Raw genomic sequence first — 20800 nt, 5'->3', positions numbered from 1 at the left:
ATGTCTTAGAAATGAGAAAACTTTATTAGAGAAATTTTTCCCCACTTAACTTGCTTCTCATCTAATGTTGCCTGCATTGGTTTTGTTTGTGGTAAAACTTAAATTTTATGTAGTTAAAATGGTCTGTTTTACCTTCTGTGAACCTATCTTGTTTGATCAAGAGCTCTTCCTTTATCCATAAATCTGATGAGTATTTTCTTCCTTTCTACGACGTCATGTTCTTCAGTCTCTGTTAAGCTATTTGTTGAAAATTAAGCCCCTTTTAACGTAACATTTAAGTTGCATGAACAGAACATTAAGATTTATAAATATTAATGTTTTCTTCTTATGAGTATTTTTCATCTGTATAATGGAGATAAGCAAAACACTTTGTGAACCTTGATTCTTTAGAAAAATATAACTATATATCATAACAACAATATATGCTGAAACAACTAGAAAATGTATAAAGTCAGAATGAAGTAATTTTAGCTTAAGTTTTCTACTGTTTGCTTTAAAATAATCCTAGTAAGAGGAATGATGATGTATCACTGTATATTTTTCCTGACTTAAAAGTTTTGAAATGGAATACTTTGTACTTTCCAGCAGAGGGAGCCTTATCTATGAATATAAACCTTTCATCCTTAATTGTTTGCAGTCTCAAAGAGCAAGCAGAGCCTTTTTACTTTTTTTATTTCGTAGTTGAAATCTTTCTTTTCATAATAATTAAGCTTCCAGGTACTATATATAAATTACACATTTAAAATCTTACTGGACAACTATGGAAATTGTGCCTCTTCTTTCCCTTGCTCATCTCATGTGTAAGTTAGTTAATGGTCTTTGCATTAAAACTATGTCCTAAATTTAGTAGGGAAAAAATGGGTTTGATTTTTTGTTATATCTTTTGCTGCTTAGATGGCTAATAACATCTTAATGTTTTAGCTATTTACTTTTGTATTTCCTTTATAAATGCTATTTTAATTGAAATATTTTTTCATAAGATACTTAATCTAAGCCAGTTTTGAGTCAAAATTAGAACTAATGGTATATCATAGCTGCCTTATGAAAAGAACAGTTAAGCTTTTAAGAAAACAGTTTTATTTCCTTTCTTTTAGTGAATTAAAAATTGTTACACCTAAGTAATCTAATTTTGATAGCTAATGTTGAGACATATAGCAGTTTTTAGTCAAAAGATGATTCTTGGAGTTGGCCTTAGAACAAGGGAGAACAATAACCAGGGAAATTAGTAAGTGAGAAATGAAAGGCACTAGGTAATGAATGTGTAGTATGATGTGTGGATCAGAGGCCACAGGAAGCTATAGGAAAAGTATTACTGTTCTCTTGGGTACAGTACAAGAAAAGTATGCATTCTAAGTATCCTTGGCTGTGCTGCTGACTTCTCCCTTCTTTGAGTAAGTCAGTACAGCTATCAGTTTTTAGAGGATAGTGATGATACAAAGTTTCAGATTACCCAAATTTTTAATGTTAAAATAAAATTAGGTGCCTTACATTGTCTTCTTGGTATTAAACTTATCCATGCCAATTTCCATAAATGGAAACTAAAAATTTAAGAAAAAAAGTAATTGTGTCAGTAATAAATGGGTTTTCTTAATTTCTTTTTCCAGGTGCAATTTTCCTGGTTATTTTTTGCAGGTGCTATCCCTGTATTTTTTTCATTTTTCATTGTAACTCTCCTATGCCATTACAATAACTGGGATCCAGTGATGGTGGGAGTCAGAAGAATTTTTGCCTTTATCTGTAGAAAACATCGAATTCAGAGGTAAGTTTTTTTTAAAGGAAAGATCTCTTTTTCAACCATAGCATTGGTTCTGTACTAATGTGGTGACCATACAAGCCTAGATAAGCTTTTAGAGCTTTTGTGAAGAATAAAGATTGTACTTAATATGAAATAATCCGCTGGATAAACTAATAATAGTAGATTAATTCCTTTATTAATAGGCATGTTTACTTTTGGTATCTAATAAACTCTTAGCTTAATAAATTTTTATTTGATTACTAGAGAAAAACAGAACTTTGTAGTTAATTTAGACATAAAAACTTTACTTAATAGGGTATAACTCCTATTTTTATAAAACTTTTTTTAGTTACTCTGCATAATTGGTTTTTTTTCTTAGAGTCCCAGAAGATAGTGAACAGTGTGAGAGTCTCATTCCTTTGCACAGTGTTTCTCAGGAGGATGGAGCTCTCTGCTGTTCATAAATAGTAGGTATGCCTTTAAACACATTTGAAAAGTATATGTTGGATGTGTTCATCATGTGTGAGCTGGCATTAATAGTGTTTGAGTGTTGTGGTTTCCCAATACAGAATAGATTTTCCATTCATTTATTTCTGGTAGAATTATCTGATCTACTTTTTGTGACTAGCATAACAATAAGACTGACAACATCTATCTTGGGCCAATTGTCTTTTTTCTTTTCTTTTTATTAATATGCCATTTTAAAATTACATGTATTTTTCTCTGCTGTGATCTTTCTTTTACCAGCCCCATTCCCAACATATCATATAATTCCTAGCTATCTGAGCAAACCTGTGGATTTTGATGATTTTTATCATCAAAACTAAGTGGGGCAGAAGGCTAAGAACAGTATAATATGGAAGATAAAGTCAAACACATGGGAAGAGAGACTGGTTGAATGGTTGCAGAGAGAAGACAGGATGAACACGTGCATTTTGATAGGTTAGGCTGACTAGATTGTTACAGCTTTTGGAATTCTTCTCAGGACTCGTCTGCACTACTTTACAGGAGTCCAGTGTGAGGATTGCTAGTGAAATATAAGCAGTATTTAGTCTCATTATTAGAATTTTTTTTCTAGGGAATATCTATTCTAACATAGTTTTTACGATAAAAAAGGTTAAGAATTATGAAAATTATTATCTAATGATAATGTTGTCTTTATTTATTTTTAGCTTGATGGTGAAGCATTATACAGCGAAGAGACAATCTCCGACAAGGTTATATAGAAAAAATATTTCAGTGCCTACTCTAAATTTAAAATAATAGTTTCAATTCTTTGAAACTCTAAGTAGATATTTTCTCCTCATTCTTGTTCTGTTGAGTTTTATAATGAACTATTTTGCTACAAACATATGACTACAAGTATAGGATATTCCAGTTCATCTAAAGAACCAACTTGCCTTATAGATCTCATAGGGTTCAGTTGGTGAAATTATCAAGGAAGAAAATGCTGATGTTAAAGAGATTTTGTTTTTACGTTTTTGTTAAATGCTGGGCTATGGAACTATATGTGTAAGAAATCTTTAACTTTTCTAGATCAGTATTTGTTTTAGGGGAGGTGCAAAAGGCTAAGGTGCCTTGTAGGTACGGATTATATTTTTGTGTTGTGTAAACTTGAATATAAACACCACAGAAATATAGTTTAATTTATGAAATAATACATTTTTGCAAATCTGAGATTAAAAAAATCTTTGGAACAGGATCTTTTGTTCTCTTACACTACATATACTATATTATCTTTGTAAAATTTTTCTGTAGCATTATGTGCCTTGTGTGTTATAACTCCGACGACCCAGATCAAGTTTTTAAAGGGGAAATCATATTATAAGGGGGGGGAAGAATTAAGTATTTCTCAAAGTTATTGGTATGTAAACTTGACTTGCTAAAGCTGTGCTTGCTATAAAGGTTGGAAGAAATAGCCACTTTTCAGTGAAGAAATTTTCATAATGGAATAATTTAGATTGACATGAAATGGCCCATTATTAAAATAAAACATTGTTGAAACTTATTTGTATGTATGTGTATTACAAATGAGTCACGCAATTACTAGTTTTTCCACAAGTTTAAATGTGTCCCCTTATTGTTTAACTATAAACCACCTCCTTAGTTTTGTATTTCTAAATAAGCTTTGAAACAATTAAACTAAATTGAGAGAGAGACCAAAAAGGGATTCTGTCATTTAAGGGTTTTGTTTGTTTTTGTACCTTAATAAAAAGCCCACTAAAATAAAATTGTACACAAAACATTTAGCCTTTAATGTAGCTTTAGATTCTTGAATGTATCTACTGTGCAACTACTTCTGATTCTAATCACTATAGATGGCAGTGAATGAATGAGTCTTCTGATTTTTCCATGCTTATGACTAATGAATAACCCCCTTTCCATTTCAAGCTTTTAAAGAAGGTAATTTAGTTTTCATTAAAACTACTTAACTAGATTGAAATTTTAAAATTCACTTTGTAGTAATGTTTCTTCAACCTGCCTCATTTAAGTACTAAAACTCTTTGTGGCAGTAGGAGAATGAGAGAAAGCTTAGCTCTCAATTTTTACATCATAATAGTCAGGGTGTTTGTTTTTTAATGTGGCATCATGGATAACTGTTTGCCCACTTGTTCAGAACTGGTGGAAGTTCTTGGCAGCCCAAATTAAACTGATTTTAGTTCTTTTTATAATCTTTTTAGGTTGTGTATCTGGGGGAACTGAAAGGTTTTTTGCTTTTTAAAGCTCTTAACTTCAGGATTATCAGGGACTAATCTTTCTTGCTGCCTACCTTTTATTTTAGAAATACCTTTGCCAAAGCCAGATAGGGCTAGAAAGAGGAAGTACAATTAGCAATTAAAAAATTGGTCTTCTGAATCTGGTAAATGTGTAGGTGATGAAGGCAGAGATGGCATAACTTAAGTGAAATTTGGTGATATTTTCTTACTTGAGGTATGTTGCTCATCCTTATCAACCAGTCAGACTGATTTTGTTGGCAATGGTGATTTATTCTCATAGATAAAAACATTTACAATGCCTGCTCAGTTCTGAGAAAGAAAGAGACAGAAATGATAAATTCTCCAGTTACCTTGCTTCTGTCTAAAGAGGAAAAGCCCTTCAAAGGGTACTCTCTTTTATAGATCATGGGTTCTTTTGTAAACCCCTTTGGCAGTTTGAAGAAACCAGTGGACCTTTTCTCAGAAAAATGTTTTTAAATGCAGAATGTAAAATACATAGAATTAGAAAGGAAACCAGCAATTCAAATAACTATTGATGTTTTTTTTTTCAAGGTTAAGAAGCTTTGATCTAGATCTAGATCTAGGCAGCTTATTAGCATTTACTACCTCTGTCACTCAGTTTTTCTTCTTTTTTTTGTTGAATTGTTCTCCATTAGTGGAAGTTTACTTTTGTAAAATTAGAGAGGGGAGATGTGTGAAAAGACCTATCTTTTCTCATTAAGCATCCAATGAACAGAAGAATTTTTTTGTGTGTGTATGTGTGCAATTTTAATTCCGTTTTTGGAAACATGGAAGGAGAGAGACACACCTCTGGAAATTCCAGTAGCCTTGTCTCATGTTCATGAAAAATATCAGCTTGGGAATTGGTGACAATGAAATGACTAGACACACTGTAGTTGCATCTTAGTTGCCCACGTTATCTCTTCTCATTTCTGCTGAGCCATGCTTAACCTAATAGTACAGGGATAGAAGTTTTGTTACCTTGAATTAGTTTTCTTCTCCTCTTTCTATATATAATTTAAATGTCATCATTATATAATACTTTAAAAATCTGATCATGTTCCAGAAAAGCTTGCTAGTTGTTTGGAATGAAGACTTTCTGTTTCAAATGAGCATTCAAATCTGAAGGAATTACAGTGAGGCTTTTTAAAAGAATTTAATATATGTGCCTTTTAAAGCTAGGAAAAGCCATTAGGATATATTGGCAACCAACTACATATACTTGTTCTTTTACATAATGTTTGATACGTTATTGAGATGTTGGCTTCTCTTAAGATGTCTTAATTAATTCTTTACATTAAGCTGATTTTGTCCCTCCGGCAGCTAAAAGTAAAAGTGAATGTAGGAGTGAGCTTAGCAAGGTTAAATGAGTGCTCTCTCAGGTATGTTGCTTTATTTTAGGAAGAATGCTAATGTATGCTTTAAAATCAATCACATATAGCCAAAATTATGTCATTTTGGGGTTGCAAGGCATGCGTACTGTCTGCAAGCCAGGTTTTTTGTTTGTTTGGGTTTTTTTCTCTGTAAGACACACCAGTAAGTCTGTGGTACTAACCTGTACTGTTCTGGTTAGCTTAACAGTGTCTGGCACATAGTAGGCACTTAAGAGTTTATTGACTTAAAATGAAGTGTTTTAAGAAAGGAGGCATTAATTAGGAAATCATGCTCATTTTTTTCAGAGTAGTAAGAGGACAGACAGTATAAGAAGAAGGATTAAGTACATGTCAAGGTTATAATGATATGTAAACTTGAAGTAAATGAAGCATGAAATTTATTTAGTTAATTCTTTTAATCTTCCATTTCTTTCTATATGTAAAGGAAAAAATGAAGAGAAGAATGTATTATAGGTAATGCACAGGAACTTGGTGCAATGAAATAAGTGAATGGTGTGTGTGTGTGTGTGTGTGGTATCTGAAGTTTTAGCAAATTATTAGTGAACTGAAATTTTAAAATAACAGTATATTACAGGTGGTACATAGTGCAAATTCAGTTTTGAAATTCTCTTTTTGACATGTTTCACTAACATTTAAAGTAAAATCTAACAAAAACTTTCTTATATCAAAATGAGATTTTTAGATCCTTAATGTCTTTCCAAAGGAATCTGTGCTCTTTTTGGATATGTATGTAAATGATACGTAGGACATTTGCCTTTTGTAAGGATTGGTTCTCAGGAATCAGCAATAGACACCAGATGTCCATAAATACATACACACACACACACACACACACACACACACACACACACACACACACACACACACACACACTTTTGATCCATTAGGATGAGCTTCTTGAGCAGGGACTTTTTTTTTCTTTGTATCCCCAGTGCTTAACACAGTGCCTGGCACAGAGCAGGTATTAAATAAATGCTTGCTGGCTGAATTATAAGTCCTACCAGCTCATAGTAACTAAAATAACAGACCTGAGTTCAAGTTCTGCTTCTGACACTTACCTGTGGCCCTGAACAAGTTCACTTAGTATCTGGGCAAGTCTCTAAGAGTATTAGTTACAGAGAAGATTCTGATCTACAGTGATAACGGAAATTACTCAGAGCTCCTTACACTAATGAAATCATAGGTCCAGTAAAATAAAACCTAAAGTACAAACCACCATTGGAAATGTCTAATTATAGTAATGGAAGGTTATATTTGCTGTTGAATATTGATTCACAATAATTGGAAAATTTTGCTTTAATTATTTTTATTAGAATTTCTTGTTTCAGTTCTTATGTTTTGATTTAAAAATAGACACATCTTAAAAAAAGCAATCAAAAACCAATAATTTATTTTGAAAAATAGTGACTTATTTGTATAGGACTTTAGTTTGTGAAGTGTATCCACATATATTATCTCATCTGATTGCTATGATACTATGAGGTGGGCAGGACAGGTAATTCATATTTCACAAATGAGGTTCATGTTCAGGGACTTGCTCCAAAACTACTGGATTAGAAACCATTGACATTTAACAACAACAACAAAAAAGCAGAATCTGGTAGTTTCAGTTAATTTGTCAAAACAATTTAACTGGCATATATGAGAAAGGTATTCATTTGAACACTCTTATTAGTTCAGTTGACCCATTTGCTACTTAGAAAAATTCTTTGAAATTTACTTGTGAAATGGTACCTCTGAAATCAAAAACACCTGAGTCTGTGAGGGCATAGGCATGGATTTATTTTGGGCACTATTCAATTCAGTTGCTAAGCATTTATTAAACGTAAGTACCATGGCACTAGTAAAGAACCTTGTCATGAGACAAGGTCTGTGGCTTCATAGAAAATTTGAATCTAACATTGTGTGTGTGTGTATGTGTGTGTGTGTGTGTGTGTGTGTATGCATATGTATATATATATATATGAGTGTGTTTATGGATATAGAAGGGGAGACAGTTGCTTTAGTTGAAAATCTTTTACTTCATTTCAGAATGAATGCTTTAGATTTGATTTCATCTATAAAAGCAAAAGAACTACTTTAATACTTGTCCAAAATATTCTAATATGTTTAACCATGCAGTATTTCCTTTACACAGTTTTCTGGTGGTTATTTTTAACTCTAGTACCATTGACATCAACATTATGAAAGTAACCACTAATTTCAGTAATTTTTCTTTTATAAAAATATGTAATATACAGGGTGGAAAGTGCTGATAATAAATCTTTATATGTATGGTACAAATAACTAACAGTTGATTTAGCAGTATTTGTATTAGAATATAACTTCAACTTTTTTTTCCTACATAAAAAATGCAGTGGAAATAAGATGTTAGACATTGAGGAAATACATAATAACAAAAACATTTTTGAAGGCATCATTACCCTAATTAAATATAGCTAAATGCCATGATCATATTTGGACTTTGTGTTGGGTAAAATCATCATGTTTTTACCGTGCATATCCAAAGCACACATGAGAGGCAGTGTAGTGAGTGTGTTGGAGTGGGAATCTGAACACTGGGTGCTATTGCTATCTCTGCTACTAAATAGCTTTGTAACCTTGGTCAGTTTATTTAACCCATTAGAAGGTAAGTTCCTTGAGGTCAGGGACTGTTACACTTTTGACTATAAATCTCTAGCCCTTAGCACAGTACCTGGCACATACTAGGTAATTAATAAATGCTTATAGATTACTTGTCTACTCTGGACTTCAGTTTCCTAATCTATAAAATGAAGAAATTGGACTCAAAAGTCCATCGAGGCAGATTTTTGTTCTCTGCAAGGAAAATTTCTGAATAGTTGAGTTGCACTCAAGTGTAAAGGGTTCACACATGGCAAGTCTTCGAACAGAAGTTAACTTGTTAGGGTTATTGTAGAGAGGACTCCATTTCATTTACAGTTTAGACTAGTCTAGCTGGTCTCTGAAGTTTCTTCCAAATATGGTTTTTGACTAAAGTATCTTTTTGGGCTGTTTTATGTTTTTTGTTACTTTAATAGGTTTATGTTGTATAAGATTAAGCAGCTTGTTGCCTGCTGAAGGTTTTGTACATAGCAAAGTGTTGGTGTCATAATGAATGTGTTCTGTTTCAATAAGATATCAGAATTCTTGAAGTTTCCAAGAGTCAGATAGAGAACAAATTATGTGACAAGAGTTTAAATGTACATCTAATATTGGAGTACATGACTATCTTATTTCAGTAGTCCTTCAGAGAAAGAGAAAATGAAGTATCTGTATTTTGCTAAGCTGTTTTATCCTGGTGGCACAGTAGTGTTAATACATTTTCACATGGTATGTATTTGACTACCTTTTTATTGGAAACTTCAGGACACAGACTGCTTAAAATGAAGTTCAGAGAAAATGAGATGAAGTATTTTGAGAACATGGCTTTTTAATTTAAAGGTCATAGTTACTTTTAAAGTAATAACTGGGTATTATGAATTTTAAAACCTTAAAACTTGGGTTATTTAAAGGTATTGTGTTAAAATGATTGTGCATCCTTTAACTTTTAATCCCAACCTGTAAGAAAAGTAAATCATCATAAACGTAGACATAATTTCTTCCCTTGATGCCTACTTCTTTTTGACTGCATAGACTGGATTGATCCAAGAAGCTTAAAAGCTTTAAGGGTCTGCTTGGGCATGGCTTGGATTTGTATTCAGAAACAAAATGAAATATCCTCTAGAAAGCCTAGGAAATTTTAACTATGAATAAAGTGTGCTTAAGAGTAGGAGAAGGGAAGCCTTGTTCACTGAATATTGTTACATACATTCCATTAGACTGCTTAAAAAACTGTTGAACATTAACCAGGGGGAAAAAATCTATAAAGAAAAGTAATTATTTGGAAAAAGTATTCAGAATATTAAGAATTTTGATGCCCTTTTTCTAGCATGAAGTACATTATCTGATGGCACAAAAATCTATTTCATGTACAATCGTAACAAAATTAGTTCATTCTGAAGCAAGTCTTCACAATCAGTTGCGTAACAGAGCAAGATTATTCTTTGTAGAAGAATAACTTTTTTTAGGATTGAGAGGTTTCAAGGAATTTTTAAAGCATTGTCGTATTCATTTTTATTATAACTTTGTGCCATAGTCCTTTTTACTAGTGAATCTAAAATATTATTTGTTATTGTTTTAGCATATATTGCATTTGCAGATCTCTCTTGGGTCAGTATAATGGTTACCTTTGCAATCAAATTGTAGCATGTTTTAATATTTGATCTGATCTTCATTCAGTGACAAGTGGGCTTATGCAGATGAGTAATTTACATGACAATCCTTAGAAAGATAATTGATAGACCCAGTCAGGTACCTGTAGTGAAATATTGTTAAGGGTAGATTCCTCATTAGACAATTCTTTCTGGTGTGTTCTTGTTTGGTGTAAGTGATTTAACATTGGTTTTTACCACCTTTACCAACTTTTAATTTTCTGATCCTTTTCTCCCCACAATTTTTAATGAAGTAAAAATGTTAAGAAACTGACATCTGAAATTAAAATACTGATAGAACAAAACTTTTGAAATGCCTCATTCTGGTTTTTGTGGTATAACTAACTGAGTTAAAATTTTAAAAAAATTGGATGTTTGAGTAGTTTGAAATACCACTCTTTGTAGTGTTTAATTGTTATTTTGGGAAAGATGGGTTCTGATACTCAGTATTTTTATATCTATGCAAAATCCCTGTGAAATAAATGTAAAGAAAATGTAAGTCTTCTAATGAATTGTATGGAGTAATTCATGTAAATTTTTTTTAATTTTCTGTATATTTCATATTTATTGTATATCCATAAAAGACATGAAAATGTAGGTCTATCCTCTAAGCTTTTTGTTTATAAAGACTTTTTTTATTGAAGCACTTAAATTTATAACTCTTAGTCTAATTTCAACAGACTTAGCAAAATGGGTGGATCATGGAATATGGTAGAGATAGATTTTCTAAAGTTAGCCAAATACTTGACAAAATTTTCATGCTGTTCTTAGGGAAAAAGATTGAAGGAGGTAGACTAGATGAAAATATAATTGGGTGAATTTAGAACTGGGTTAAACATCTAAGAAGGACATCTTAAGGGTATCTGTGCATCTGTGGTTTGCTGTCACATTTTTATCAGTGACTTGGATAAAGATGCAGATATCATGCTTACCATATTTGTAGATAACAAAACAGAGACAGCTGGATTTTAATTTCATTTTATTTCCCAGTTAGCAAGCATTTATCTCATCTCTCATCACTCCTATCCTATTGAAAAGAAAACCCTTATAATATATGAATAAATCAAGCAAAATAAATGTCCACATTTGTCCATGCCCTGAAATGTATCTCATTCTGTATCTTGAATCCATCACATCTCTTGGAAGGTGGGTAGAAGATAGATTATCGTCTGTCCTCTGGAATCATAGTTGTTCATTGCATTGATCATAGTTCTTATCTTTTCAAATTGTTAGTCTCTCCAGTGTTGTTGTTCATGGATAATTTTTTTTCCTTGTACTACTCACTTCACTCTGCATCAGTCCATATAAATCTTTCCAGGTTTCTCTAAACTTCTCTTTCATCCTTTCTTATGGCATAACAGTATTCCACTATACTCATGTAACATAGCTTATTCAGTCATTCTGACTAATAGGTAACCCGTTAGTTTGCTATTTGCTATTACTACAAAAGGAGCTGCTATAAATATTTTTATACACATGGGTTCTTTCCTCCCATGTTTGGTCTTTTGGGGGTATGAGCCCAGTAGAAGTATCTCTGGGTCAAAAGAAATATATACATGTTTAATGAATCTGGGGGCATAATTGAGGGGTGTCTGAATGAGAGAGGCTTCAAAAAGGTTTTAGCAAGCTAAACCAGTGCCATATGATTAAGATTGGTCAGTCAATCAATAAATGTCTCTCAGGTTCTACTTTGTTGTAGACACTGTGCTGAGCACTAGGGATATAAAGAAAGGCAAGAAACAGTATCTGTTTTCAGGGAACTCAATCTGATGGGAGAGACAACATGCATACAGTTATGTACAAACAAGCTGAATACAGGATCAAGTAGAAATAATCAACAGAGGGAAGGCAATAGAATTAAGAAGGATCAGGAAAGGTATCTGGTAGAAGACAAGATTTTAGCTAGGACTTGAGGGAAGCTAGGAGATCAGATCAAGAGAGAAAATTCCAGGCATGGGGGACAGAGAATATGACTGGAGCTGAGAGATGCAGTATCTTGTTCAAGGAATAGCAAGGAGATGTGTCACTGGATTACAGAGTATGTGGGAAATGGAGGATGGAAGGTTTAAGAAGACTGGAAAGATGTTTTGAGGTGGACAGGTAATGAAGGGCTTTGAATAGCAGAGGATTTTATTTTTGATCACATAGGTGATAGGGAGCCACAAGAATTTATTGGGGAGCATGGGACAGGGCAACAGGATCAAATGTACACTTTAGGACAGGCTTGCACAATATGTGCCTGTGGGCAGTATGTTGTACAGGGCTGCTTAATGCAAATACCTCAGCAAAACTGACTGAAATTCTCTTATGGCAGGCCCACCAGAGGATTTCAGGCAGCCTGGGAAAAATGTAGAGGATGTAAAACAGGCTTGTACAACATACCTCCCATGGGCTGGCTGTATGCTGTGCAGGCCTGCTTTAAGAAGATTACTGACAGCTGTTACACTTTAACTTCATAACCCTGATATGGGGAAAGTATGGATATACCATAGTTCTGAAAAAACATCTTGGTCTTTGTGAACTGCAAGCTCAGTGAAGCAGTGCTTTGTGATGATAGCCCAAACATTTAATGCAGTCTTGGACTTCATTAAAGGAGGTATGAATAAGGAGATAATAGTCCCACTGTACCATACTCAGGTTAGACCATATCTAAAGTATCATGTTCAGTTTTAGCACAATATTTAAGAAAGATATTTTAGCTGGGAAACAACCAGAAGAGTATCCAGTATTGTAAAGGGCTTTGAGATTATGCCATATAAGCATCTGTGGATATTATCTATTGCAGTAACCTGATTGCTCTCCATGTCTCTCACTTCTCTGTTCTCCACACACTTGGCTTCCTCAAGCTTATGTCTCACCGAGTTATTCCTCAAAGTCCTGGGTTCCATTATTGCCCCTGGGATTAAATCCTTTGTTTGACTTTTAAAGCCCTTCACAATCTGGTCCCAACCTACTATTACAACCTTACTATATACACTGCTCTCCTGTACTATTGTTTGGCCAAAGTGGTGTTTGTGTTCCTTGTGCTACACTTTTTCACTCATCTCTGTGTCTTTTCACTGGTCATACCTACTATGCACTTAGGAAGTTTAATGGGTTTTTCCTTAACAGAGATCTTTGAATTGTTTGGATGACTACTTTGGGTCAGCTCCATAGTATCAGAGCTTTATAATTGGAATATACTGCGGAAGTTAATCTGTTTCAATCCCCTCATTTTGAAGATGGAGAAACAGATACGAAGAGGTGAATTTGCGTGCTTAGGATCCCACAGGTGATAAGTGGAAGAAGGTGGTAAGTGGAGGAAGCCAGGATTCAAAACCTGGTCCTCTTCCTCTGACTCCAGGTACGCTGCTTTTCCCTCTTCCATTCTGCCTCTATCAATCATTAGAGGCTATTCTCTTTAGAATCAAAGGACTGCGCTATATAGGCCATTAGTGTCTCTTCCAAATCTGAGAATTTTGCCAGTTCATTGTTTTTTTTTTTTTTATAGTTACTGTCGTTAATAAAAAAGTCTAAGAAGATCCTAAAGAGTGAACAAAATGATTTTTTGAAAGAGAAATTATAATAGGCCTAAAAACCTATAGGGAAGTCAATTTGCCATCTTATGTTTACATTTCTAAAGATAATAAATGAAAAATGAATGAGAATGTATCCTTAATTAACCAGGTAGCCTTTGCTTTTTATTAACACAAAAGCTTTCTTAAATCAAAGTTTGCTACTTCTATCATCTGTAGATTTTTATTTGGTTGTACAAATGGAATCCAAATAGAGCTTAGGGAAAATGAGAAGAGCAATATAATCTCTTTAAAACCAAATGATGAATTTCAGAGAAATGTTTAATTTTTATTAAACAGGAAGGTGGCAGAGACTTGATCCAGAATGGTAAAATTCAGATAGCATTCAGGCATATTGTACAGAAAAAGGCATGACTTTCAGGTATGTTTTAGTAAAACCTCAAGAAGCTGCATCTCAAAGAAAAGTATTTTTGTTTGCTCTATTTGGAACATTTATATTTGATTCTTCAACTTCTCATCAATAAAACATTACCAGCGTACCAACAACAGAAAAATGAGACTGGATTCACTGATGAGAATAACCATTCAGAACTCATCTACCACAACTGCCTACTCTGGTACCCAGGGCTTCTTAAGAAAAAAATATCAAGCATAAGCCCTTTTCTTTAAAAATTGGTGGAGAGGGGTAGCCATAGAAGATAAAGGCTTTATATTTTAAAATCCAAAGAAGTTCATATAAATGACTATGCTTTAATGAAATGAGCATGATCTTCAAGTGTACTGCACGCTAATAGAATCGTGATTTTTTTTTTTAGCAAGAATAGTAATAGCTCATCTTTTTCTGTAATATTTTTATAATATTCAACACTCAAACTTCTTATTTTAGTGGATATGTATTTTAAATGGTTTTTATTCGGCCATGGAAGAACATTACCATATCATGAGCCAAGAAATGCCACTATTTCTCTTAATAATGGGCATGTGAATACCTAAGTTCTAAATGGGGTGAAATACTACATCTGAAATATTTTGTGTGAATATGGGGTAAAAAACTTTGGATATACATTCAGAGAATAGTGTAGAGAGAGCAATCCAATACAATTCATGGGTTTTCACTGGCTCTCACCTATGCTTGGAAGGGACAACTGGGGGGGCAGTGGGTAGAGCACCAGTGCATAAGTCAGGAGGACCTGAGTTCAGCTCTCACCTCAGACACTTGACACTCACTAGCTGTGTGACCTTGGGCATGTCACTTAACCCCAGTTGCCTCATCCTGGGGCATCTCCAGTCATCCTGATTCAGATGGCTCTGGAGGAGAAATGAGGCTGGTGACCTGCACAGCCTTCCCTCACTCAAAACAAAGTAAAATGCAAGACATGTCATTATTTCTCTGATGTCATGGTCTTCAGCAAAGAAGGATGAGCACATCTACACCTGTGCTTGGAATGCTCTGTCCATATCTCCACCTTGAGGTTTCCCTGGCTTTCTTAAAATCCTGTAAATTCAAATAGCATTCAGGCATATTGTACAGAAAAAGGCATGACTTCTTTCAGTTATATTTTAGTAAAGCCTCAGGAAGCTGCATCTTAAATACTAGGAAGCTTTTCCTAATCCCTTTTAATTCAAGTAAAGGAGAAATAAGAGTGATAAATATATAGATTTGAGAGGGGATCCATGTCAAAATGATAGTTGAACTTATTGGAGATAGTTGAGGTCACCAAGTGATAAAGTGTAGAGAGAGAAGACTTCAGAACCTTAGGATACATACTCAGGGTGGTATGTCCAGGGAAGTTGGTTGAAAAGAAGTGGTCAGTCATGTAGAAGAACCAGGAGACAGTGCTATGAAAGGAGAGCATATCCAGGAAGAGAGGGTGATTGGTTAGTGTCAAATGCTAGAGAGGTCAGAAAGGTTGAATGATTGACAAAAGGCCAACAATTTTGCCAATTAAAAAATCAATGGTAATTTTGGAGAAAGCAGTTTTCGTTATGTGTAAGTTTGAAAGTCAGGTAGCAAGGGGTTGAAAAGTGTCATTGAACATATACTTTTTAAAAAGTATCCATTGGAAAAGATTCTGGTAAGATGGCAGAATAAGTTAGAAAATTCCAAGCTCTCAAGGTTTTCCCCCACAAAAAATAAAATAGCACTGCTGGGCAAAAAACGTACCAGTAAAAATGGGACTAGGGGCACAACAGGGGTCTTCCTGGGACAATTTGAGAATATAAAAATCCCTGGAAGAGGTTTGGTCCCTGAGAAGTGTTTACTCCAGGCTAGGGTCCACATTATCAACAAGTGGCAAAACCTGGACTTAGTTGGTTTGGGAGGCTGCCCAGGCTCTAGCCACAGGAACTTTTACCACCCCTTCAACCACTCCACCACCCCATAGTGAGGGGAGTTGAGTGTCTGAGCTGGGAATGATTGAGAGAACCTCTGCTGACTAGGAATACCGGACCGAGTGGTTTGGCTTTGATTCCAGGTTGGAGGGGAGAACTGAAGATCTGGGGCAAGAGGCAACCATCCCCTATACCCAAGGGCTAGAAGTGATTACCAAAATTAAGCTATTACTATTAAAAAAAAAAAAAAAGCACAGGCAAAGAAGAAAGAATCCAACCATAGAGAGTTATGGGAATAGAGAAGACTGGAGTTCATCTTCAGAGGAGGACATTGAAGCAAAGAAACCCTCTTCTACCCCCAAAGAATAACATCTAATGATCACCTGCCCAAAAAGAATTCAAAAACTTAAAAAAGACTTTAAAAATCAAATGAGAGAGAGGAAAAACTAAAAAAAAAAAAAAGAATGCAAGAAAAATGAGATTATGAAAAGAAAGTTAACCAATTAGAACAGGATATTCAGAATCTTAAGGAAGAAAACGATGCCTTGAAAATTAGAATTGGGCAAGGCAAAGTCAGCAAAGTTTTAAGAGCTCAAGAAATAAAATATGAAGAATTAAAAAATAGAAGAGAGAGTGAAACAATCTGATGTTTGGATCTGGAGAACAGATCAAGAAGAGAAAACAAAAACAATCAGACTACCTGAAAGATATGATCAAAAAAAGATTCTTGATACAGTAACACAAGAAATAATTAAAGAAAATTATCCGGAAGCATTAAAACAAGGGGGAGGGGGATAGAAATAGAAAAAATCTATTTATCACTGCTTGAAAGAGATCCTATGAAATAAACTTATCATACAAGCTTTCTTGAAATGAAAATTTGTTATATATTTTGCATTTTTGTCCTAGTGTTTGAGTCTAAAATAATTTTTTTAAAAAAAGTATCCACTGTTAACATAAATATTCAAAGGTTAGTAGAAAGCAATGTTATTTCTCATCAGGCCAGCAGGTGGCACTACTGTTGCACAGACAATACATCGTACTGAATTGTAAACCCACTAAAGCTGTCCTTTTACTGAGTCCAACATTAACTGTTGGACTAAAGTACTATATTTTCAAAATTCCCTTATTAATTGCATGAATACTCACGTCCTTTCATAGAGTAGAATTTTCAGGGTAGCTATTTAATTATTAAAGATTTGGTTTTGTTGAGCTGCCAATTTCTGTATTTAATGAAATTAATTTCATAGGGTTTGGGTAGATTCTTATCTCTCATTGATTTGAATACGTGAAGCATGAAGTTGGTTACAGCAGAAACAGTAGAAATTGTCATGTAAATGCTGAGTTCAGCCTCCAGTCCTAAAAGGACTGGTTCTTGAGTCTCAGCTTCAGGCACTGATTTCTGTGGAATTCCTTTGGTTCTCAACTACTCTTATAAAGTCTCTACTTTCCTGAATGCCAGCTTAAGTAGCAGTTCATCTTTTTAGATCAGTGCTAAGAAAATACTATGAAAATTCCTCAGTCCCTCCCCTTCGCCCCTACTATTGTTTATAAGATTTATACATACACATTTTTCTAATTGCCAAATTTATCAACATAATTGTTTAAAAGATCTGTGTCTTTTTTAAATTTTTTAATTAAAATTTTTTTTAAAGATCTGTGTTCTTAATCCATAAATCATCTTACTACATGATTTTTTTCCTTCAGAAAAATATTTTCAAATAACTTAGGATTTTCTTTTAGGTTTTAACTTTGTCCCATCTTTTTTTCCTTTCCATTTTAGCCTCTTTGGACTATAGTTTAAAATACAAGGGAGTCTGTCCTAATCTGGGATCTGATCAACTCATATACCCTACTTTGCTGAAATGTTGGGAGTAGCTAGATCTGGGTGCTCTGCTGGTGAATGAATGTCCAGGGCAATGTATAAGGTCGGTAGAATATTGCATAAAGCCCATTTCTTGGTTCCACTTTATCATCAATCTAATTGGCCTTTAGGGCACAAAATCTGGGGACTTTCCTTCCCTAGCCTTTCAGTTTCTCCCCCAGATTCACTTACCTTTCAGCAGATGTGGGTCAGTACTTATGCCTAGAATTAACAAAATACCTATTAAGTACTGGCTATATGTATGCCACTAAAGGGGATCCTTTGAGGATTTTATGCAATGGTGAAACCATTTCTATTCTTTTCAGGCTTTTTTCATTTAGAGTACTATGAAGTTAGGTACTTACAAATAGATTTTTGGATACAGTGCTCTTATGAAGATACTACTGAATCACTGTGAAGGCATATGATTTAAGTAGTTTTGCCACAATGGATATGATTTTGAGCTTAAGCCATCCACATTCTCTTGCATAGTTTTCCCTGTCTTTAAGGATGCACTGTTTATTTGCAAAATGACAGGTTAATGTCAGGGGTACAGTTGGTGTTGTAGATCACTAATGACTACAGAGATGCAAATGAAAACAACTTTAAGATATCACCTCACACCTATCAGATAGGCTAACATGACAGAAAAGTGAAATGACAAATGCTGGAAGGAATGTGGAAAAATTGTGACACTAATGCACTATTTGTGGAGTTGTGAACTGGTTCAACCATTGTGGAGAACAATTTGAAACTATGCCTGAAGGGCTATAAAATTGTGCATACCCTTTGTCCCAGCATATACCAAAGAGATCAAATAAAAGAGAAAAGGGCCTATTTGTACAAAAATATTTATAGCAGTTCTTTTTGTGGTGGCAAAGAATTGAAAATGGAAGGGATGTCCATTGATTGGAGAACAATTAAGTAAGTTGTATAGAGAAGCTAACTTTCCTACAGGAATTGAAACTGACTTTAGTCACATTAACTTGATGGAGAATTAAGAATTTGTAGGTATACTGGAAATTTAACTCTGAGATCACGTTATCCTGTCAGAATGCAAATCTGTTAAGTATGCAGTATGCATGTGATGAGCTTGGGGAACTGTGCATATACACTTGAAATAACTGACTCTAGATTCTTTGGGCAAAAAAAGTCATCCTGAGATTGAAAATTTGCCATTGAAAATCCATAAATATATATATGTTGATTGTCACATGGTATATTTTGAAGAGATTGCTAAAAATTTATAACTTTCAAATGTTTCACAGTGACATCTTTCTCAGACCTTGAATTAGTGAGCAAGTACAGAAATAGCTCATATTTTCAATTAATCTTTTCTGTTGTGATGTCAAAATCTTTAGTGGAGCTAAATTTTACGTATGGGGTTCTTGTCATTAGCACTGTGGCAACAACAAAGCTGGACCTATGCACATGGACTCAGCAAATCTCAAAACACATTGTGGTCAGTCAGCATGGTGGATTTTTAGCATTGTCTGTCCCTTTCATATTGTATTATACTAGAGAATATTTGGTTCATTTCTGCTACAGATTTTAAAGAGATAGCTCTTTACTTGTGGCAACTGGAATTAATTAGATGCCAACCCCTATTATTTTCTTGCAGTTCTGGGGAGTTGAGGACAAAGAAAGTGAGAGGAATCTTAACTTTTTCTAAACTAAAAATATTATAGAAAGATGAACTATAATTCCCCCAAATTACAGGAGACACAAATACTAGTAAAAAGAAATATTTTTCAAGAAAGAAAAATAATAGCTGACTTTCATACACAGATTTAAAACATGCTTTGCATGCATGAGCTCATTTGGTTCTCCCGGCAAATTTGTGATGTGAACTCTAAAACTATTACTATCCCTGTTTTACAGCTGAAGAAACTGAGGCACAAACTTCTAACCTCAAGCATAGTAATCTTTTCCTTTCAGCATGCTATCTTTGAAGTAAATGAAAGTTCAGCAAAGGAAGAGAGACTCTTAGAACCAGGCAAACAGCACAGATGTCATCTTAGAAAAACAATGGCAAAAACAAGGCATCTAGCATAACCTCAGAGAAAAATACACACACATATAGATCAGATGAGGCTTGAATCACCAAGAAAGCTTATAAATGAAAGAATAGGATGTTTGGAGGATTAAAGTACTGTGGAAATAAATATACTTTCCGTCAAAAGCAATTGAAACAATCCACGTAAATAAATGAGAAGTCCTAGATATGACCTTTTCAGATCAAGGAAAGGAGCAAGAGTAAGGAAACTAGAAGGAAGCTTTGAAACCTTGCCTTGTGTTTCTGTCTGGCAGTAGAGTTGGCTACCAGGAGCTGAGAGGTGAGACATTGAGAAGAACCAGATGGTGATTGAAACATACATTTTGAGAAAAAGAAATAAGCTCCTAAGGAAGCTGTGATAGACAGCAAGCTTGCTTCTGTTGGTGAGAGACATGATAAGCACAAAACATCATGTTTTCTTGGAGGATTCTGGGAAGATGGTGGAGTAGGTCAGAAAATTCCATGAAAATAGCACCTAAGGGTGAACAAAGTGTGGGTGGAGATAAATATATTTAGAATAGGGGCATAACTGGGGTCTTCCCGGGACAATTTGAGAAGATCAGAAGAAAAATCCCAGAATGAGTTTTGGTCCTGTGAAGAGTAAACACCTCCTGGTTACTGTCCATTTTAAACTTCTTAAACAAGTGGCAAACCCTGGGGTTAGTTGGTTTAAGAGGCTGCCTGGGCCCAGTGACAGGAACTTTCACCCTCAGGACAGTGAGGGGAGTTGGGCATTTGAGTCTGGGAAGAGTTAGGGAACCTCTGCTACGCCAGACCCAGCTGTGCTGCAAGGAGCAGCTGGAGTGAGGAGGAACCAGCACACACCTGGTGAGTGCAGAAGCAGTGGGGCAGAAAGCCCCTGGCTGTGGGCACTTACAGGAGGTTGGAGGTTTGGCTTTGGTTCCAGGCAGGAGGGAAGAAATGAAGATCTTGGGGCA

The 20800-nt window shown here is 34.6% G+C and overlaps 1 protein-coding gene across 2 annotated transcripts in view; it reads left to right on the top strand.

The window, feature by feature from the left end:
- The window catches only part of SLC35F5 (solute carrier family 35 member F5), a 52541-nt gene extending 48798 nt beyond the window's left edge, over window positions 1–3743 (top strand). The window contains exons 14-16 of one of the 2 annotated variants that reach the window (XM_072613290.1): window positions 1605–1759; window positions 2115–2202; window positions 2908–3743. In XM_072613290.1, the coding sequence (XP_072469391.1) occupies window positions 1605–1759; window positions 2115–2199 (240 nt within the window). In that variant the 3' untranslated portion in view covers window positions 2200–2202; window positions 2908–3743. Of the gene's footprint in view, window positions 1–1604; window positions 1760–2114; window positions 2207–2907 lie in introns of both variants that reach the window. The other variant, XM_072613289.1, reaches the window with a different exon arrangement.
- Window positions 3744–20800: the final 17057 nt, after the last annotated feature.

The sequence above is a fragment of the Notamacropus eugenii genome, chromosome 5, assembly GCF_028372415.1.
Source record: "Notamacropus eugenii isolate mMacEug1 chromosome 5, mMacEug1.pri_v2, whole genome shotgun sequence".
In the NCBI taxonomy this organism is placed as follows: domain Eukaryota; kingdom Metazoa; phylum Chordata; class Mammalia; order Diprotodontia; family Macropodidae; genus Notamacropus; species Notamacropus eugenii.
This window is presented reverse-complemented; position numbering and strand designations above follow the sequence as displayed.